Source organism: Anarrhichthys ocellatus, unplaced genomic scaffold, assembly GCF_004355925.1.
Source record: "Anarrhichthys ocellatus isolate YVR2014 unplaced genomic scaffold, GSC_Weel_1.0 scaffold757, whole genome shotgun sequence".
Taxonomy (NCBI): Eukaryota; Metazoa; Chordata; class Actinopteri; order Perciformes; family Anarhichadidae; genus Anarrhichthys; species Anarrhichthys ocellatus.
In genome coordinates this window covers 1-19,212 of record NW_022280731.1, presented here as the reverse complement: position 1 = coordinate 19,212, position 19,212 = coordinate 1, and the positions used below count along the sequence as shown (strand labels likewise).

Here is a 19,212-nt window from a genome sequence, read left to right as displayed (position 1 = left end):
GTGTGTGTGTGTGTGTGTGTGTGTGTGTGTGTGTGTGTGTGTGCGCGTGTGTGTGTGTGTACAACAGCTGATTTCTTCTTCTTCTGTTTTTACAATGGAAGCCTATCAAAAGTTGATCTGGTTCAGGTCTGCTTTCTGGAGAATCAGCTGAAGACTTTTATTACATAATTACATAATAATTAATATTAATATTCTATTTGAGCTTGTTTTGGTTTCCTCGTCTTTGTTCATAGGCCACGCCCCTCTGCTGGACTCCACTGTGCATGTGCGGGCATCACCATTAACCCCCCCATCCTCCCCCCCTCAGGTCATGTCAGCGGGGAGGAGTGCTGACGGGAGGGAGGTGCAGATTCCCCTCCAGCAGGTGGCGCCCCCCCTGACCACGCCCCTCTTGGTGGCTCCGCCCATCACCCTGCCCTCTCACCGTCAAGTCAATCCCTGGCCTCCCAGCGACATCACCACTTCACAAGGTAAACAAACGCATCATCAGCTGGTCTCTGTCCAGGTGTGTCTTTGTGTTCAGGATGAAGGAACTCAGGTGTGTCTCTGTGTTCAGGTGTCCCTGCAGGTTTCCTGCCTCTTCACGGAGGATTCAGAGATCACTTTGTATTAACTCCAGAAGCCAAATACTGCTGCGAGACCTGCAGCCTGGTCTTGTGTCAGCCTCGCCAGACAGAATGTGGACACCGCTTCTGTCAGAGCTGCATCAACGACATCCTCAGGTAAGAGAAGGAGAGACTGTTAGACAGAAAGTGGTTTACAGGTGTTTGTGCTACGTAACCTTTCAGCTTCAAGAATAAAATCAAAGCTAACTACCTGATTTCTCATAGACCTGAACGTGTTTATGTTCTGCGGTCTTTACACATACTAAACACATACTATACACATAATAAACACGTACTGAACACGTACTATACACATACTAAACACGTAATAAACATGTACTATACACTTACTATACACTTACTATACACTTACTATACACATACTAAACACGTACGAAACACGTACAAAACATGTACAAAACACTTACTATACACTTACTATACACATACTATACACATACGATACACATACTAAACATGTACTATACACTTACTATACACTTACTATACACGTACTAAACACATACTAAACACGTACTAAACACGTAATAAACATCTACTATACACTTACTATACACTTACTATACACGTACTAAACACGTACTAAACACATACTAAACACGTAATAAACATGTACTATACACGTACTATACACGTACTAAACACATACTAAACACATACTATACACATAATAAACACGTACTATGCACGTACTGAACACGTGCTATACACGTAATAAACATGTACTATACACATACTATACACATACAATACACGTACTAAACACGTACGAAGCATGTACGAAACACGTACTTAACACGTACTAAACACGTACTAAACATGTAATAAACATGTACTATACACTTACTATACACATACTAAACACGTACGAAACATCTACTATACACTTACTATACACATACTAAACAAGTAATAAACATGTACTATACACTTACTATACACATACATGTACGATACACTTACTATACATGTAATAAACATGTACTATACAGTTACTATACACATACATGTACGATACACTTACTATACATGTAATAAACATGTACTATACACTTACTATACACATACTAAACACGTACTAAACACGTACTAAACACGCTTATCAATTGTTTGTTCTAAGTGATATACTCCCTGTTTTGAATATGAAGCTCTTGTCCCTTCATGATTTGAATGCACTTATTGTAAGTTGTTGAGGACAAAAGTATCTGTCCATTGAATGTCATGTAACAGGCGGAGGTTGCAGTTCATGCTCTGACCAGCAGGTTGTCAACCTTTCTCTCTCTTCAGTAGAATGAAGTTGAATTAATGTCCTCTTTCGTCCTGTAGTCATCCAACCCCGGTATGTCCAGCTGACATGGAGCCTCTGTTCAAAGACAAGGTGGGCAGAGATCATTAATTCATTAATCATCATCATTTATTAATTGATTAGTTACTGAACTGTGTTTATTTTTCAGATCTTCAGAGACGTTTGCTGCCATCGTGAGATCATGGCGCTGAAGGTTTACTGTCGCAGTGAAGCTAACGGCTGTGAGGAGCAGATGAGTCTCCAGCAGATACCTGTAAGAAAAACAAGAGCATCCCGCTCTTTGATTGGCTGTAGAGTGTGCTGTATAAATCCTATATGTGTACCTCAAACACCGTTACCCGTTGACTAAAAACAATAAAGGACTCCCAGGTGTCCACGTGCAATTGATGACCAGGTTTGATCATATCAAGACAACTCAGTCTTCCTGTCTGTCTCTCACTTGTCTGTCTGTAGGACCACCTGAATGTGTGTCCGTTCTTCGAGGTTCCTTGTCCGTTGGGTAAATGTAAAGAGCGAATGATGAGGAAAGAGATTCCCGACCACCTGAGCTGGAAATGCAAACACAGAGAGACCAGCTGCGAGTTCTGCATGACCAAGATGCCTCTGACCGACCTGCAGGTATCTCATGACATCACTGCTGACCAATCTGCAAGTAGACTAGCTCCAGTTCTAGAGACTTGCTGAGGAGGTCTGGGGACGAGCTGCAGAGGATTGGGGACTAGCTTCAGAGGTCTGGGGACTAGTTGCAGAGGATAGGGGACTAGTTGCAGAGGATAGGGGACTAGTTGCAGAGGATAGGGGACTAGTTGCAGAGGATAGGGGACTAGTTGCAGAGGATAGGGGACTAGCTGCAGAGGTCTGGGGACTAGTTGCAGAGGATTGGGGACTAGCTTTACCACAGTTTTTGAAGCAGCAGCACCTTTAGTGACGCTTCTCGGAGTGATCAGCCCCTAAGTGGGTAAAGGCAAATAATGGAACAGCTAGAGCAGTCTGGTAAGTTCACTTGTGCAATATAACAATATTATATTATGGATATATTGTCCAGCCATAGACTGCACCATCATTCTGTGAAGCTGCCGTCCAGATTCTGAAGTCCAGTCTAAAGTTTTTTGTCATGATGATTAACATAGTGAAGTTTCTGTCTGTTTTCAGAAACACAAAGAGACAGTGTGTCCAGCGTTCCCAGTGTCGTGTCCAAACCACTGCTCCTTTTCCTCCCTTCTCCGGAGTGAGGTAGTGATCCAGTTTGTCTTCTGCCGTCCAGTCAGTCTTGTTAAGTACTGAGTTAACCAGTGCGCATTTGTGTAACGCTTCTAGAGGAACGGAAGACGTGTAGCTATTGTTGTTGATGTCGTGCATAAGTTTTAAGTAAAGTCTTAAACATGTACAGTTGTCGCTGGAGTTATTGAATTAACATGGTAGCAGAGGATGGCAGCTGGCAATTACAAAGTTCCGCCGCCGTTTGACGAGAAGAAGTCTTACGAGAGCTAGAAAAATGAGGTTGAAATTTGGAAGCTGGTGACGGACCTCGAGGAGAAGAAGCAAGCCTTGGCGGTCGCTTTATCGCTGACGGGAAGTGCGAGGGATAGTGCACTAGAAGTTAACGCAGAGGATTTGAACGACGATGAAGGAATGAATATACTTCTCACAAAATTGGACGCTGTGTTTTTGAAAGAGGAAATGGATCGCCAGTACAAGGCGTACACAGAGTTTGACCGGATCACAAGAGAAAATGGCATCTCCGTCGTCGATTACATTGTCGAGTAACGTAAGTTCAAGATGGAGCTTCCAGATGCTGTGTTAGCTTTCAGGCTACTAGATACTGCAGGACTTAATGTTAAAGACAAACAATTGGCGCTTACCGCGTGTCCAAACCTTTTGTTTGTGAACATGAAATCAGCCTTGAAGAGAATCTTTGCCGATAATTCTCCACAAGAGGGAGCTGATGACCTCCGTGTGTGTGGGGGTGCTGCCGACTCTGCCTACTACACACGGTTTACCAGCAAGCGTGAAAGTAATGTCATGTCAAGCCCACAGATCCATGCGGCTGTTCAAGGGACGAATCCACTGGACAGATGGAGAAGATCAAGATGTGCAGTCTGCCAAAGCACATATCACTGGGCAAAGGATTGTCCTCACAAAAATTAATGTGCCAAAGTGACAGAGGATGAGAAAGTGACAGACGTTGAAGAATGCAACATTACTTTGTTGTCAAAAGAATGGTTGTCTGACACAGAGATATTCATGGAGTCTCCAGGATCAGCTGTCATTGACACAGCTTGCACTAGAACTGTGTGTGGAGAAAAATGGCTTGATCATTACACGAGTGGACTAACACTGACAAAGCCACAATGTTTAAACAGCCAGTGAAACTTGAACTAACATCTTCAGGACATTACTGTGTGAACATCAGAGATGAGAGTAACCCAGATGAAGATGAGCTCCAGAATGAGGATGACATTCTCACTGTAACAGAAAACATGACAACAAAAGGAAAACAAAAAGTTCTGTTGAAACTACACAAGCAATTTGGACACGCCTCTGTTGACAGACTGAAACAACTACTGGCCTGCTCAGGTAATGCTGATGATGAATGCACCACAATCCTTAAGGACATTGTAAAAAACTGTGAGACGTGCATCAGATATAGCAAACCAAAGCCAAAGCCAGCGGTGGGTTTGCCCATGGCCTCAACCTACAATGAAACTGTAGCTGTGGATTTGCATGAGCTAGAGCCAGGAGTGTGGTATCTGCATGCAATTGACCACTTCACACGCTTCAGTGCAGGGAGCATCGTCACCACCAAGAAACCCAGGGAGATTGTGAAGCACTTTATACATTGCTGGATAAGTGTTCCTGGTCCTCCACGCAGACTGTTCAGTGACAATGGGGGTGAATTCAACAACGAAGATATGAGGGACATGGCTGAAAGCTTCAACATTCAAGTGAAAACAACTGCAGCTTACAGCCCATGGAACAAAGGGCTTTTGGAAAGGCATAATCAAACCCTCACTGAAATCCTGATGAAAGTGAAGAGGGACAATGGATGTGACTGGAGGATGGCCCTAGACTGGGCCCTGATGGCAAAGAACTCTATGCACAACGTGCATGGCTACAGTCTTTACCAGCTGGTATTTGGACAGAACCCAAATCTGCCTTCAGTTCTCACTAACAAGCTGCCAGCTCTGGAAGGTACTAATATGAGTACTTGGATAGCCCAGCATATCACAACATTACATGCTGCAAGGAGAGCATTTACAGAAGCTCAGCTCTGAAAGGATCCAAAGAGCCCTTCGTAAACAACTGCGGCCCATTGATGACCGATACGAAACAGGGGACAAAGTCTACTACAAACGGATGGAATGTACAGAATGGAAAGGTCCAGGTGTGGTCATCGGCCAAGATGGTGTGGTGATATTTGTGAGGCATGGAGGCACTTACGTTCGTGTACATCACTCCAGGCTTCGAAAAGTAGAGAGCCCACAAGCAGTGCTGGGAGAAAGGGACATTCAGCAGGAAGGGACTGAACATCATACAACATTACCAGAACCTGGCTTCAATGAGAATAACTATGACACTGAAAATGAAAGTGAGGAAGAGACGCCTACAAATGGTGAGGAGAACAGTGAACCCCCTCACACACCAAGACAGCCAGAAGGAGATAGCCATGGTCAATCTGACGCATCACAGAACAACTCAACCACAACTTGTGAAGGCCTTAGTCTGAAAACTGGACAGGTAGTTACATACACAGATAGTGAGAGTGGCCAAGCACACACTGGAAAAATCCTCAGCAGGGCAGGAAAAGCCTCTGGGACATACAAATACTGCATAGTTTGGGGTACATTGAGCCTGAGGAAGGTTCTGTTGACTTAGGACGAGTACACAATCTTCAAGTGGTCCCAACTGAGCATGTCGAGTTATGTGCTAGCCATCCTGAAGACCTACTTATTGTGAATGATGATGCCTTCATGTCTGCCAAACACAGTGAACTCAGCAACTAGAAAAAGAATGATGTGTTTGAAGAGGTGAAAGATGAAGGCCAGAAATGCATCTCTACGAGGTGGGTGTGCACATTCAAGGAGATACCTGATGGTGTTGTACCTAAAGCTAGATTAGTTGCAAGAGGCTTTGAAGAAATGAACACTCAGGAGCTCCCTAAAGACTCACCTACATGTGCCGCGGAGTCTCTAAAAATGATGATGGCAGTGATGTGTCAAAAGAAATGGCAGCTAAACTCTATGGACATTAAAGCAGCCTTTTTACAAGGCAAAGAGTTAACCCGAATGTCTATATTCGTCCCCCCAAGAAGCTCGGAGCAAAGGCATTCTATGGAACTTAAAAAAGTGTGTTTATGGCCTAGCAGATGCTTCTCTGTATTGGTACAACAGAGTGAAAGACACTATGCAGCAGTTGATCCAGCAGTGTTCTACTGGCTGGATGACTCCTACAATGTGAAGGGACTCCTTGCTTGTCACGTGGATGATTTCATCTGGGGTGGTTCAGAAACATTCTCCACAACAATCATCCCTCACTTGAAAGTTGCTTTTCAAGTTGGACGTGAAGAGCACAACAGCTTCAGCTACATTGGAATGGAGGTTCACTCTTTAGAGGATGAGATACAAGTGCAACAAAGTATCTACATAAAGAATCTACAACCCATTCCTGTGGACCCCAACAGAGCCACACAGCGAGAGGCTCCTCTGACACTGAGACTGACATGTTAAAGTCGAAGATTGGCCAAATATTGTGGGTAGCAAGGCAGAGTAGACCTGACATAATGTGTGACATATCCAACCTAGCATCAAGTACAAAGCATGCTACTGTTCAGACTCTGCAAACAAACTTGTCAGGAAACTGAAATCAGAAGAGGTGATCTTGAGGTTTCAGCACTTGGGAAAAGACAGCTCGCTGAAACTAGTGGTGTTCAGTGATTCCTCGATGGGAAACCTTCCAGACGGAGGCACTCAAGGCGGACACCTGGTGATGCTTATGGAAGAGAATGGAAGATTTTCACCCATATGCTGGCAGTCAAAGAGGATCAGGAGAGTTGTCTGAAGCACCTTAGCAGGAGAGACTTTGGCACTTGCAGATGGCATTGACAGTGCAGTCTTCTTGGCTACACTCCACTCAGAACTTACCAAAGGTGATTGCACACGGAACAATTTGCCCATTGTGTGTGTAACGGACAATCCCTCTCTTCTTGATGCTGTCAAGTCCACCAAAACAGTCACTGAAAAGAGACTCCGCCTCGAAATCAGCAGCGTCAAGGAGCTCGTCCACTCTGGGACCATCCAGCAGATCATGTGGTCAGCCTCCAGGGAACAGCTCGCTGACTGCTTGACTAAGAAGGGGACATCTGCACTTGTTCTGTGGAGGGCTCTCAGCACAGGTGTATGGCAACTTAAAGGCTAAACGAGCGAATCAACAAAAGCCTTACTACCCTTAAAACTCTAGTCATTAAAGTTTAAACCTGTTTATCTGTTTAAGGTTCTAAAAAACAAATGTTTGTTTTTTGTGACTATGTTTTTCTTCAAAGAGAAAGGGGAGTTTGTTAAGTACTCAGTTAAGCAGTGCGCATGTGTGTAATGCTTTGAGTTCTAGAGGAACGGAAGACCTGTAGCCATTGTCGAACTTAAGTTTTGAGTAAAGTCTTAAACATGTACAGTTGTCGCTGGAATTATTGAACTAACAAGTCTGATTCAGTGTAGTTCTGTGGAGGCATCTCACCTGTGTAACCCCACAGCAGCACCTGGTAGTGATGACACTCATTGATTTGTTGTGTATTCTTTAGCTGTCCAGCCACCAACACGACTGTCCCAAAGCTCAGGTGAGCTGTCAGTTCCACCGCTACGGCTGCACCTTCAAGGTAACCGCTCGTCCTCTTCCTCTACTTCTTCTTCCGTTTCTTCTTCTCAGTATGAATGTTAATGTGCTTCTTTTGTACTTCAGGGTTTGAACCAGGACATGAGGCAGCACGAGTCCACCTCGGCAGCCGAACACCTGAGAATGATGGCCAACAGAAACTCCACGTTAGAGAACAAGGTAACCACAGCAAACCAGACTGAGGTAACATGGAACAGGGTTTGGTTTTGTGACTGATCTTTGTGTGCCTTTTCCACAGGTGGAGGATATTAAAGGTGAGCTGTTGGAGAGGTACAAGGTGCTCCCTGCTCTCAGCAGTCGACTGTCTGAACTTGAGAACCAGAGCGACGAGCTGAGAGAGAAGAACCGACAGATGGAGCAGAAACTGGCCACCATGCAGGTAATACTTTTACCTAATTCTACTAAGGCAAGGCCGTATATTTATACAACACATTTCATATACTGTGAAAGACAGAAGTAGTGTTTGAAATCCCACAAAATCAGTACATTGCAGAAATGAATAACCCACACAATTAAGGCCTTAAAATGGGACTCTGGGAATTGCATTAGGAAACCGTTATAGTTGTCCCAACGCTTTGTTTGTACCCCTAAAAGACTGTGACTGTAGTGTAACCTGCTCGAGATGAACGAGATAAAGGCAGAAAGTGTGCAATGACACAGTGCTGTCTACATTACTGTGTGTAGTACATCATAGACAGTCTGACCCTAAGCCTTGTCTGGCAGAAGCAGCTGTAAATAAAGGTGTATATGCTTTAAATGTGGGTGGAAACAATAAGCACTGTGATGGCAGAGCTTATGGGGGACTGGGATTGAAACTGTGACAAAACTGGAACCAAAGACTGCAGGTGAAGCCTCAGAACCATCAGCTACATTTTATGTCTGGCAGTCAAACTGACCAGTCCCTCTTCTGAACCCGGACAGACAATCATCTCTCTCTTCCTGTAGAAACTAATGAGCTCTCACTCAGAGAAGCTCCTGGAGGTGGAGCTGGAGCTTCGTTCCCTCCGTGTGCTCAGAGATGAGGTGGAGAACTTGAGAGGAACGCTGGAGACCGTCCGGACGAGACTGAACACTCTAGAACAAGGGGGACGCAGCGGGACTGGATCCACAACACACACTCTGGGTCAGAACACACACTGGGGACGGGACTGGGGACCATTTGCAGAAGTCTCTGAGATCTAAGGTCTAGGGACTAGTTGCAGAGGTCTAGGGACTAGTTTCAGAGGTCTGGGGACTAGTTGCTGAGGTCTGGGGACTAGTGGCAGAGGTCTGGGGACTAGTTTCAGAGGAATGGGGTCTAGTTTCAATGGTCTGGGGACTAGTTGCAGAGGTCTGGGGACTAGTTTCAGAGGAATGGGTCTAGTTTCAGAGGTCTGGGGACTAGTTGCTGAGGTCTGGGGACTAGTGGCAGAGGTCTGGGGACTAGTTGCAGAGGTCTGGGGACTAGTTTCAGAGAAATGGGGTCTAGTTTCAGAGGAATGGGGTCTAGTTTCAGTGGTCTGGGGACTAGTTGCAGAGGTCTGGGGACTAGTTTCAGAGGAATGGGTCTAGTTTCAGAGGTCTGGGGACTAGTTTCAGGGGTCTGGGGACTAGTTGCAGAGGTCCGGGACTGAAACACAGTTAATCAATAACTCTAATAATGAATATTCACATCTTTGCAGCATCCCTGGAGAATCAGCTGAAGCGACATGATGAGATGCTGAGTGTCCATGAGATCCGATTAGCCGACATGGACCTGCGTTTCCAGGTGCTGGAGACGGCGAGTTACAACGGGACCCTGATCTGGAAGATCCGCGACTACAAGAGAAGGAAACAGGAAGCGGTGGGTGCGAAGACACTTTCGCTATACTCACAGCCATTTTACACCGGATACTTCGGGTACAAGATGTGCGCCCGTGTCTACCTGAACGGTGACGGCATGGGCAAGGGGACGCACCTGTCACTCTTCTTCGTGGTGATGAGAGGCGAGTACGACGCCCTGCTGCCCTGGCCCTTCAAACAGAAGGTACTGACTAGTTACTGCCCTGTTTACTGAAGGATTATAAGATACTTTAACAAGGTGTTGTATAAGTGAAGCAATCTGTATTTCAAAATATTTTGGATTCAAACAAGTGAAACCTTCTGTCTGTCTTTTTGTTGATCTTTCTCTTTGTCTGTTAGGTGACTCTCATGCTGATGGACCAGGGTCCGTCGAGGAAACACTTGGGGGATGCCTTTAAGCCTGATCCAAACAGCAGCAGCTTCAGACGTCCTGCAGCAGAGATGAACATTGCCTCTGGCTGTCCTCTGTTTGTTTCTCAGAGCGTCCTGGAGACTGGCAGCTACATCAAGGACGACATCATCTTCATCAAGGTGATGATACACAACTCTGGGTCTGGGCACTAGTTGCAGAGATCTGAGCACACGTTTTAGAGAACTGAGGATTAGTTGTCGAGCTCTAGGGACTAGCTGCAGAGGTTTGGGGACTAGTTGCAGAGGTGTGGGAACTACCCACAGAGGTGTGGGGACTAGTTGCAGAGGTCTGGGGACTACCCGCAGAGGTCAGGGGACTACCCGCAGAGGTCTGGGGACTACCCGCAGAGGTCTAGGAACTACCCGCAGAGGTGTGGGAACTGCCCGCAGAGGTGTGGGGACTAGTTGCAGAGGTTTGGGGACTAGTTGCAGAGGTTTGGGGACTAGTTGCAGAGGTCTGGGTACTAGTTGCAGAGGTTTGGGTACTAGTTGCAGAGGTCTGGGTACTAGTTGCAGAGGTCTGGGTACTAGTTACAGAGGTCTGGGGACTAGTGAACTAGTTTACTAACCCTCGAGGTTATGGGACTGTGTGTTTGGTTTCCATATTGATCAATATCTGTGTTGATTGGTTTGGCAGGTTACAGTGGATACCTCTGACCTTCCTGACCCGTGATGTTACGAACTCTCTGACCGCGCTGGTCTGAGATCTGCTCACCTGTCTACGCCCAGTGGATGATGGGAAGGATCAGTGACAATGAAGGAGTCGTGCCTATCTAAGAGCGACAACGACGGCAGAAGAGAAGAACAAGGAACAGCCAGGAAGCAGCCAATCAGAGTGAACATTACAGAGACCGGAGGACGGGTCTTCTTTTGATTGGCTGATGGACTAAAGAACTGTGTGTGTGTGTGTGTGTGTGTGTGTGTGGTGTGTGTGTGTGTGTGTGTGTGTGTGTGTGTGTGTGTGTGTGCGTGCGTGCGTGCGTGCGTGTGTGTGTGTGTGAATGGATTCGTGTTGCCATGACATCACCATGGTGTTATTCAGAGCCAACATGGCCGCCACAGCGAGGACATTGTTGCTGCTCATTACTGATGCCGTGCATCAAGTTTTACTTCCTGTTTATTACCCGTTTACCAAAGTATGCTGGGAAATCCACTGCAGCCACAGAGTAGCTCAGCAGACCAGTACAGACCAGCAGGAACCAGTACAAAAACCTTTTCATTAAAATGTACCCAGTGCAAACCATTTACATGTAATATGACCCATTAAAAACTAGTAAGACCAGAAGAGTCTCACAAAGGACTGAGTAAGACCTGTTTAGACCCAGTACAAACCAGTGAAGACCTGTAAGTGTGAGTATAACCTGAATGAACCCAAGTATGGAAATTAATTTAAACAAGACACAATCCAAAAGTGTCCGCAGAACAATTCCTAGTTCCCAGTATAAGTTCCCAGTATGTCCCAGTATGAGTTCTCAGTATGTCCCAGTATAAGGTCCCAGTATGTCCCAGTATAAGGTCCCAGTTTGTCCCAGTTTGTCCCAGTTTGTCCCAGTATAAGTCTCCAGTATGAGTTACCAGTATGTCATAGTATAAGGTCCCAGTATAAGTTCCCAGTATGTCATAGTATAAGGTCCCAGTATAAGTTCCCAGTATGTCATAGTATAAGGTCCCAGTATAAGGTCCCAGTATGTCCCAGTATAAGTTCCCAGTATGTCATAGTATAAGTTCCCAGTATGTCCCAGTATAAGGTCCCAGTATGTCCCAGTACAAGTTCCCAGTATGTCCCAGTATAAGGTCCCAGTATGTCATAGTATAAGGTTCCAGTATAAGGTCCCAGTATGTCCCAGTATGAGTTCCCAGTATGAGTTCCCAGTATGAGTTCCCAGTATAAGGTCCCAGTATAAGGTCCCAGTCTGCTGAGCTCCTCTGTGGTTTCGGAGGTTTTCTTCGTCTCATTTCGACTCATTTTGATTTATTTGCACAGTTTGAATGTTTAAAGTGTCAAAATAAAAGAAAAAGAAAACAATCTGTTTTATTTAATTTAACTTTTTATTGATTTATTTATTTATTGTGTTTTTTGATGTTTTGGGTGATTTGACTGTTTGTAAACATTGACAGGAATAAAATGGTGTTTATTAATAAATGATCTCCACATTTAAAACAAACAGAATAAATAAATAAATATGAATAAATATATATAACATAAATATTTATTTATTTATCAAATATTTAATTTAGTTGTTGAAGGCGTTTTGACAAAAACAAGTACATAGATTACTACAGGAGTAGAAGAAGAAGAAGAAGGTGGGACATCTCTCATGATGTCATTCTTTCATCTCTCATTGGATGAAACACATACGACAAACAACAGCAGAAGTTTATAAGGAAATCGACACTAAGTTACTACTTTAAGTTAGTCTTTGAGTCCCCACGTCATCACGAACTAGAGTCTGAGTCCCCACGTCATAACGAACTAGTCTTTGAGTCATCACGAACTAGAGTCTTTGAGTCCCCACGTCATCACGAACTAGAGTCTTTGAGTCATCACGAACTAGAGTCTTTGAGTCATCACGAACTAGAGTCTTTGAGTCATCACGAACTGGAGTCTTTGAGTCCCCACGTCATCACGAACTGGAGTCTTTGAGTCCCCACGTCATCACGGACTGGAGTCTTTGAGTCCCCACGTCATCACGAAGTGGAGACTTTGAGTCATCACGAAGTGGAGTCTTTGAGTCATCACGATCTAGAGTCTTTGAGTCATCACGAACTGGAGTCTTTGAGTCATCACGAACTGGAGTCTTTGAGTCATCACGAACTGGATTCTTTGAGTCATCACGAACTGGAGTCTTTGAGTCATCACGAACTGGAGTCTTTGAGTCATCACGAACTGGAGTCTTTGAGTCATCACGAACTAGAGTCTTTGAGTCATCACGAACTAGAGTCTTTGAGTCATCACGAACTAGAGTCTTTGAGTCATCACGTCATCACAAACTAGAGTCTTTGATTCCTCATTGGACAGCCTGAGACATATTTCATTACGACTTTCCGTCCTGCTCTGTGATTGGTCGGCTGGAAGCTCGGTGGATTTTTGAGGTCAGTAACATTTTATTTGTTTTCTCAGATCAAATGTTTCTCCTGAGACGACCTGCAGCTCTGCAACCTTGTATCTCCAGACTGTTTTCTACTTTACCTACTCTGACTCTATTTACTAAGGTAATAAAACCTCGTATCTCCAGACTGTTTTCTATATGAAAAACATGTTGTTATATTTGAAAAAAAAATGCTAATTTTCTGCATATTTGCTGCGATTACTAATATTGTCAGGCGGCACAACTGATAAATGTCATGGTGGTGCGACCAGGTAAAATATTAATTTAAAGAAATGAATAACAGGTTAAAGTGAATTTTCTTTTGCTTGATATGATGTGAAGAACTATTGTATTGAATGTATTCATTTGTATATTTGTATTATTATGTTTCTCTGTTTAAATGTAAAATCAAAAGTTAAATATACTTAATACCTGCCAAGAGAACGCAATTATGATAAATTATTGTATATCTATAAAACACAACCACAAAATACGATGTGTTAGACACAGTAGACACTCTAAGGGATACTTGTCAGAAATTTCAGTTTGAATAAATATTAGGAAAATATATATTTTTTTATAAATATGTGGTTGCGCCACCTGACATTTTTTAGCCTGTGAAGTTAAAATACTATGAAAAGTTGGTTCACAACTTAGACTTGTTTCACCACATTTTTCCAGACAAAAATATGCATTACATCCATTTTGAAGATCATTTTTAAAATTACCTTTTTAGAAGCCTTATTTGTCAATGACCCATTTACTAAGGTAATAAAACCTTGTATAAGAAACCTGTTAATTGTAACAATTTATTACTTTTATCGTTGGTGTTAAAAATACATTCAGCATTTGCGCTAAATTCTTTATTTTGGAAAAACCTTGTATCAGCCAGTAAAATGTAAAGCTAGAATGTTTTCACTAACTATTTTAATTCATATTTTCTTGAGTAACAACAGAAAGTTCTGTTTATGTTTCAGATGTTTTCATTGTGTTAAATCCTCTTTGTAGGATCCGTGTCCTCTGTGTGATGAAGCTAATGAAGAGCTGGAACCTCTCAAACACAGAGTGAGACTCATCACATTAAAGTTTATTTTTAAATAATTATATTAATGTTGTGACCTGTCTGTCTGACTTGTCTGTTTCTCTCTGGACAGTTTGTCTTCCAGCAGGTGGACATCAGTCTCCCAGAGAACAGAGCGTGGTGGGACAGTTACAGGTGGGACATACCTGTCTTCCACCTGAATGGACAGTTTGTGATGAAACACAGAGTGGACGTTGTCCTGCTGGACAAACTGCTGCAGGACGCCGAGACGCAGGAGACGTGATGCCAGTTCATGATCAATACTCAATAAACACAACTGATTCAATAGATGTTTCTCTTCTGCGTCTTCTTCCGGGTTCATTACATAAAACCAATCGGAATGGCCGCTCCGTGTGATGTCACAACTGTGGAACGAATTATATTCATTATTTAGGTGTTGGTGTCCGCCAATCAGGGTGGAGGATCATTAGTGATGTCACTGTGATGATGTCACTGTAAAAAGAAAAATAACATTTCTATATTGTATTCTGAGCCCTCAAACCAACACCTGAGTCACCTGATGCTGTGAGCTCATCAATATTTAACCTACCAATGGTTCTCTGTCTCTGGCTGTCAGCCAATCACAGCATGACGGCTGTGGGGGGGTGTAGAGTGTGCTGGTTGTCATGTGCAGACCGTCAGGTGTGCTTTTTGTGAGCTGAAGGTGTGTTGATGGCGTCTAGCAGCTTCAGTAGAGCTGAAGATGTTCAGTTTGCTTTGCAGAGAGCCAAGAATAAGATCAGCAACCTACAGAGACAACTGAACAGCAAGTAAGTTAAAAAAGTTAAATATGTCTTTAATGTTACATCTGTAACAACTGAAGAACAAGATAAGAGTTAAATAAAGCTGCAAGCAGCATTGATCGGGCCCTCGCAACTTCACGCACGTCGAGTGTACTGGCAGGACTCTGGTTGACGCAGCCATGCATTTCTGTGACCATCATACACAGCGCCTGGAAATTGCAAAAACGACACTAGAAATTCTTACAAAATTCAAAATGGCTGACTTCCAGTTGGGTTTAGAGCATGGACCCCTGAGACTTTTTTTTTAAGTCTACATGTGATACATCTGCTTACCAAATTTTAGAAATCTAGGTGAAACGTACTGCGAGGGCTGCATCGTTGAAATATTGTAGGGGGCGCTATCGAGCCGACTTGCCACACTGAAGCATTAAAATCACATTCGACTACTACATTCAGGATTTTAAATGTGTTTGACAAGTTTGATTATGTTTTGAGCATTTTTAGCCCCTCAAAAACACTACTAGCCCCATGTTTAGCCCTCTGCTCGAAAATTGCATACTCATACTCAAGAGAGTAAACTACCCAAACTACAAGGTCTATTTTAATAATTTTGATGGTCTATACAGGTAACACTTGTGAGATGTGTAAATATTGTGTATATGTTACTGGTTAATAACTGATACACTTATGGCACAGCTCAAGTTGAAAAAAAGCACTTTAATTGAACATTTTTTTGGAATTATTGCAGAGTGAAGCCTACAAATACTCCACAGTCATAGCACAACAGGGTTGTGGTCTCTCTAAGCTAATTTTACTTAGATTGAGTGAAGCAGGCCAGCATAATAGGAGGTCTGAGTACAGAATTTCAAGCCGAATGCTCATTTCTCTCTCATGCTCTATTCTAATTTTATATACTATATAATTCACTTTTTTATCACTCATATTATTCAATACATCCAAATACAGATGTTAGGAATCATTTTAAGATTCCTAACATCATCAGAGCCTGTCTCTGGCTCTCGGCCATAGGATTTTCTCAGTCCCTGTGTGTGTATGGCGCTGTAGCTCAGCCTATCATCGGTCGATTTCAGTCAATAAGCCCTCCTTCGACGCGTCAGCGTTTCAGGAAGGCGTGTGTCGAATTTGGTGTTGATTGACATAAGTTTCAGCCAGTAAAGTTGCAAAGAGCGCCGCCTCTCCCGGAGCGTAAAATTCCATACGGTAGCTCTGAACCGGAGCATTTTCGATGTTTTTGTACTAATATTTCATAAAACCTGACCAAAAACCATGGATTTTTTCCGGTGAAGACCAGTGGCATTGGACCGTTGACCAGTCACAGCGTTGTGGTGCGTCCACGGAGAGAAGAACCGACGGTATGTACGCTTTCTCTGCGTGATGCTAATGCTAAACAATGTCCGGATTAGCCGGCTAGCTGCTAGCTTTGTGGTGAAAATATTGATTTGAGGCAGACATAACGCCGATTTCTGCCCAGGATTTCATGATTTTATGCCACATTTTCTAGATGCTTATACTAGTAGTCTATAGTTGTGTTTGGAGTGTGTAAAAAGTGACTTATATGATAGTGTTGCCCATACGTTGCTGTTTAATCCGGAAAAAAAACTGGACAGATCCACAATACTGGCGAACAATAAGGCTATTTTCCGAACAATATTTTCAGGGGTCCTGAGCCCGAGAGCCCCCCAAATGGGGGGCGCTCGTAGCCAGAAGGTTAATCTTTCATGGCGAAGAATACGTCACCACGGCAACGTCTTTTCACGAAACAACAAGCTTTGAGTAACTTTTCATCACAAAGTTCTTTAGATTGTTCTGACCAAATTAGAAGTTGATTCGATTATTTCCCTAGGAGGAGTTCGTTAGAGTACAGTGCCTGGAAATGACAAAAACGACACTAGAAATTCATAAAAACTGCAAAATGACTGACTTCCGGTTGGGTTTAGAGCATGGCTCCAAGAGACTTTTTTTTAAGTCCAAATGTGATATATGTTCCTACCAAATTTTATACATTTATGTGAAACGTACTGCGAGGGATGCTTCGTTGAAATTTTGTAGGGGGCGCTATTGAGCCGATTTGCCACTCTGAACGAATAAAATCATATTATATATCTAAATTTTGGGCTTGTAGTCTGTGTGCCAAATTTGCTTATGTTTCGAGCATTTTTAGCCTCTCAAAATTACCTTAGTTTTTCAAGGCGAAGACTGCGTCGCCACAGCAACGGTATTCGAAGAAACATCAAAAGCTTCATGAACTGGCATTATGAACTTCTTATATTTGTGTGGAAGTAATTTGATGTTGATCTGATTTACCTACTAAGAGAAACAAGCCAAAGTATAAAGACTTTAACTGACTGTTACCAGTAGGTGGCGCTATGACTATGATTCAAAATTGGCCTGCAGATGTCTTCAGGCCTTGAGTCTAATCAAACATGTGAAATCTGGTAAAGATCTGATGATGTGGAGTCGAGTTACATCAGTTTATTCGTTCATGGCGAAGGATTGAAGTTTGCCGAGCCGCCATGTCGCCGCCCTTCAACAACTTCTTACAATCTTCACAATGAAGCATTATCAAGGTCTTAAGACTTTTCTTACAACATTTGAGAGGGATCTGATTAATCTGTGAGGAGCAGGATGTCAAAGTACACAACTTACAACTTCCTGTTTTGCGGCGAATGGTGTTTTTTTGCCGCCACGCCACGGATACATAGTTATATAACTTTTTGATCTTTGAGTAACTTTTCACTGCCAAGGTCTCAAGAGCATACTGACCAAATCTGACCGGGTTAAACCTCTAGGAGGAGTTCGTTATTAGTTATTAAGTATTAAGTATTAAGTATGTTATTAAGTATGACGCCTTGAAATGGTCCAAAAATGTCATCAAATAAAAAATGGCCGACTTCCTGTTTGGTTTAGTGAAAAATTCCAAGAGGATTTTTTGTGCGTCTCATCATGTTCCACATACCTACCAAATTTCATACAGCTGGGTAAAACCCAATGTTGGGGCTACTCAATAGGGGGCGCTATCGAGCCAATATTTCATACCGCAGCTGGACACCCCAATCAGACTGCAATTTTTGCAAAATCTGGCTTGCGTGCCAAATTAAAAAAAATTACCAGTATCCCAAGTACCTCCTTTTTGCAATGAAACACGTACGATAATAATAAAAAACATTAGACGAACAATAGGTCCTCCGCTCCGACTACGTCGGTGCTCGGGCCCTAAATATGCCTTTAATGTTACATCTGTACAGAACACTAACTAATTGAACAACGAGAGGAATGCTGGGTAACATGTCGCAGTGTGGTACAGATTAAAGAGTCAATAAGCTGCAGGAACAATGTGACCTGTTAGTCATGTGATAAGGTCCATGGAGATCAGCTTTGTTTAACTGATTCTACTGGTCTCCAGCAGGTGAGTCAGGGGTGTGTGTGTGTGTGTGTGTGTGTGTGTGTGTGTGAGTGTGAGTGAGTGTGTGCTCATGTATCTTTGTGAGGACTTATTTGAATTATAGACCTTGAGAGGACGGACACTTTTGAAGTGAGGGGACTTGTTTTAAATCTGGGGACGTTTTGGAAAGTAAGGACACGTTGGAAGATGAGCATATATTTGGGAAGTAAGGGACAATTTGGAAAGCAACTCACCTTTTGAAAAATTTGATTTGATTTGGAAAAAAATACATTTTTGAGGGTGAGGACAACAGTGGGGACATTGGTTGAAAGTGGGGCCCGTGATCCCGCGCGACGTCATTGTGTACCCACGGTCCCGTGTGACCTCCGTACACACCACTGATGTTGATCACTCTTTATGGTGAATCCCTGTGTGTTAAGGTGTGTTTTTATTTCCAGAGAAACCAGTTTGGAGAGTCCAGAGGAGACCAGACTAACATGGACGCCAAGCAAGGAGCTCAGGGACTCTCTGGTGGACATGTACAGAGGTAAAATACTGCTACTACACGTGTACAAAGATATTATTATTACTGCTGCAAAATCAGCCAGCTGGTGTAATGAGTCAGACTGTCCACCAGGTGGAGCTGTGGTCCTTCACTCAGCTGAACATTAACACTGAACTCAGACAGACAGAGAGGGGGTCACAGGTCACAAAGCTGTGTCTTAATACTGTCTGTCTGTCTCACAGTAATCAGTTTATTCAGAACCAAACTCAGATCATTTATTTATTCATTTCATCTTCTGTGGTGGCAAATACTCTCTGATCAGCAAGTTAGAGATCAAATAG

General features: G+C 43.3%; 2 protein-coding genes across 2 annotated transcripts; both read left to right on the top strand.

Annotated features, from left to right (window-relative positions):
* The first annotated feature begins 75 nt into the window (after nucleotides 1-75).
* Nucleotides 76-12,082, top strand: traf3 (TNF receptor-associated factor 3). Its single transcript, XM_031838481.1, has 13 exons — nucleotides 76-470; nucleotides 557-722; nucleotides 1,953-2,004; nucleotides 2,081-2,185; nucleotides 2,386-2,550; nucleotides 3,085-3,165; nucleotides 7,727-7,801; nucleotides 7,885-7,977; nucleotides 8,057-8,197; nucleotides 8,764-8,941; nucleotides 9,480-9,823; nucleotides 9,979-10,170; nucleotides 10,688-12,082. Exons 1-13 carry the CDS (start codon nucleotides 311-313, stop codon nucleotides 10,721-10,723), a joined length of 1,788 nt encoding a protein of 595 aa, XP_031694341.1. The 5' UTR covers nucleotides 76-310; the 3' UTR covers nucleotides 10,724-12,082.
* Nucleotides 12,083-12,312: 230 nt separating this feature from the next.
* On the top strand, nucleotides 12,313-15,127 carry cunh5orf63 (chromosome unknown C5orf63 homolog). The gene is made up of 3 exons (XM_031838480.1): nucleotides 12,313-13,263; nucleotides 14,148-14,204; nucleotides 14,294-15,127. The coding sequence occupies exons 1-3, from the start codon at nucleotides 13,177-13,179 to the stop codon at nucleotides 14,462-14,464; spliced, it is 315 nt and encodes a 104-aa protein (XP_031694340.1). The 5' UTR covers nucleotides 12,313-13,176; the 3' UTR covers nucleotides 14,465-15,127.
* The last annotated feature ends 4,085 nt before the right edge of the window (nucleotides 15,128-19,212 follow it).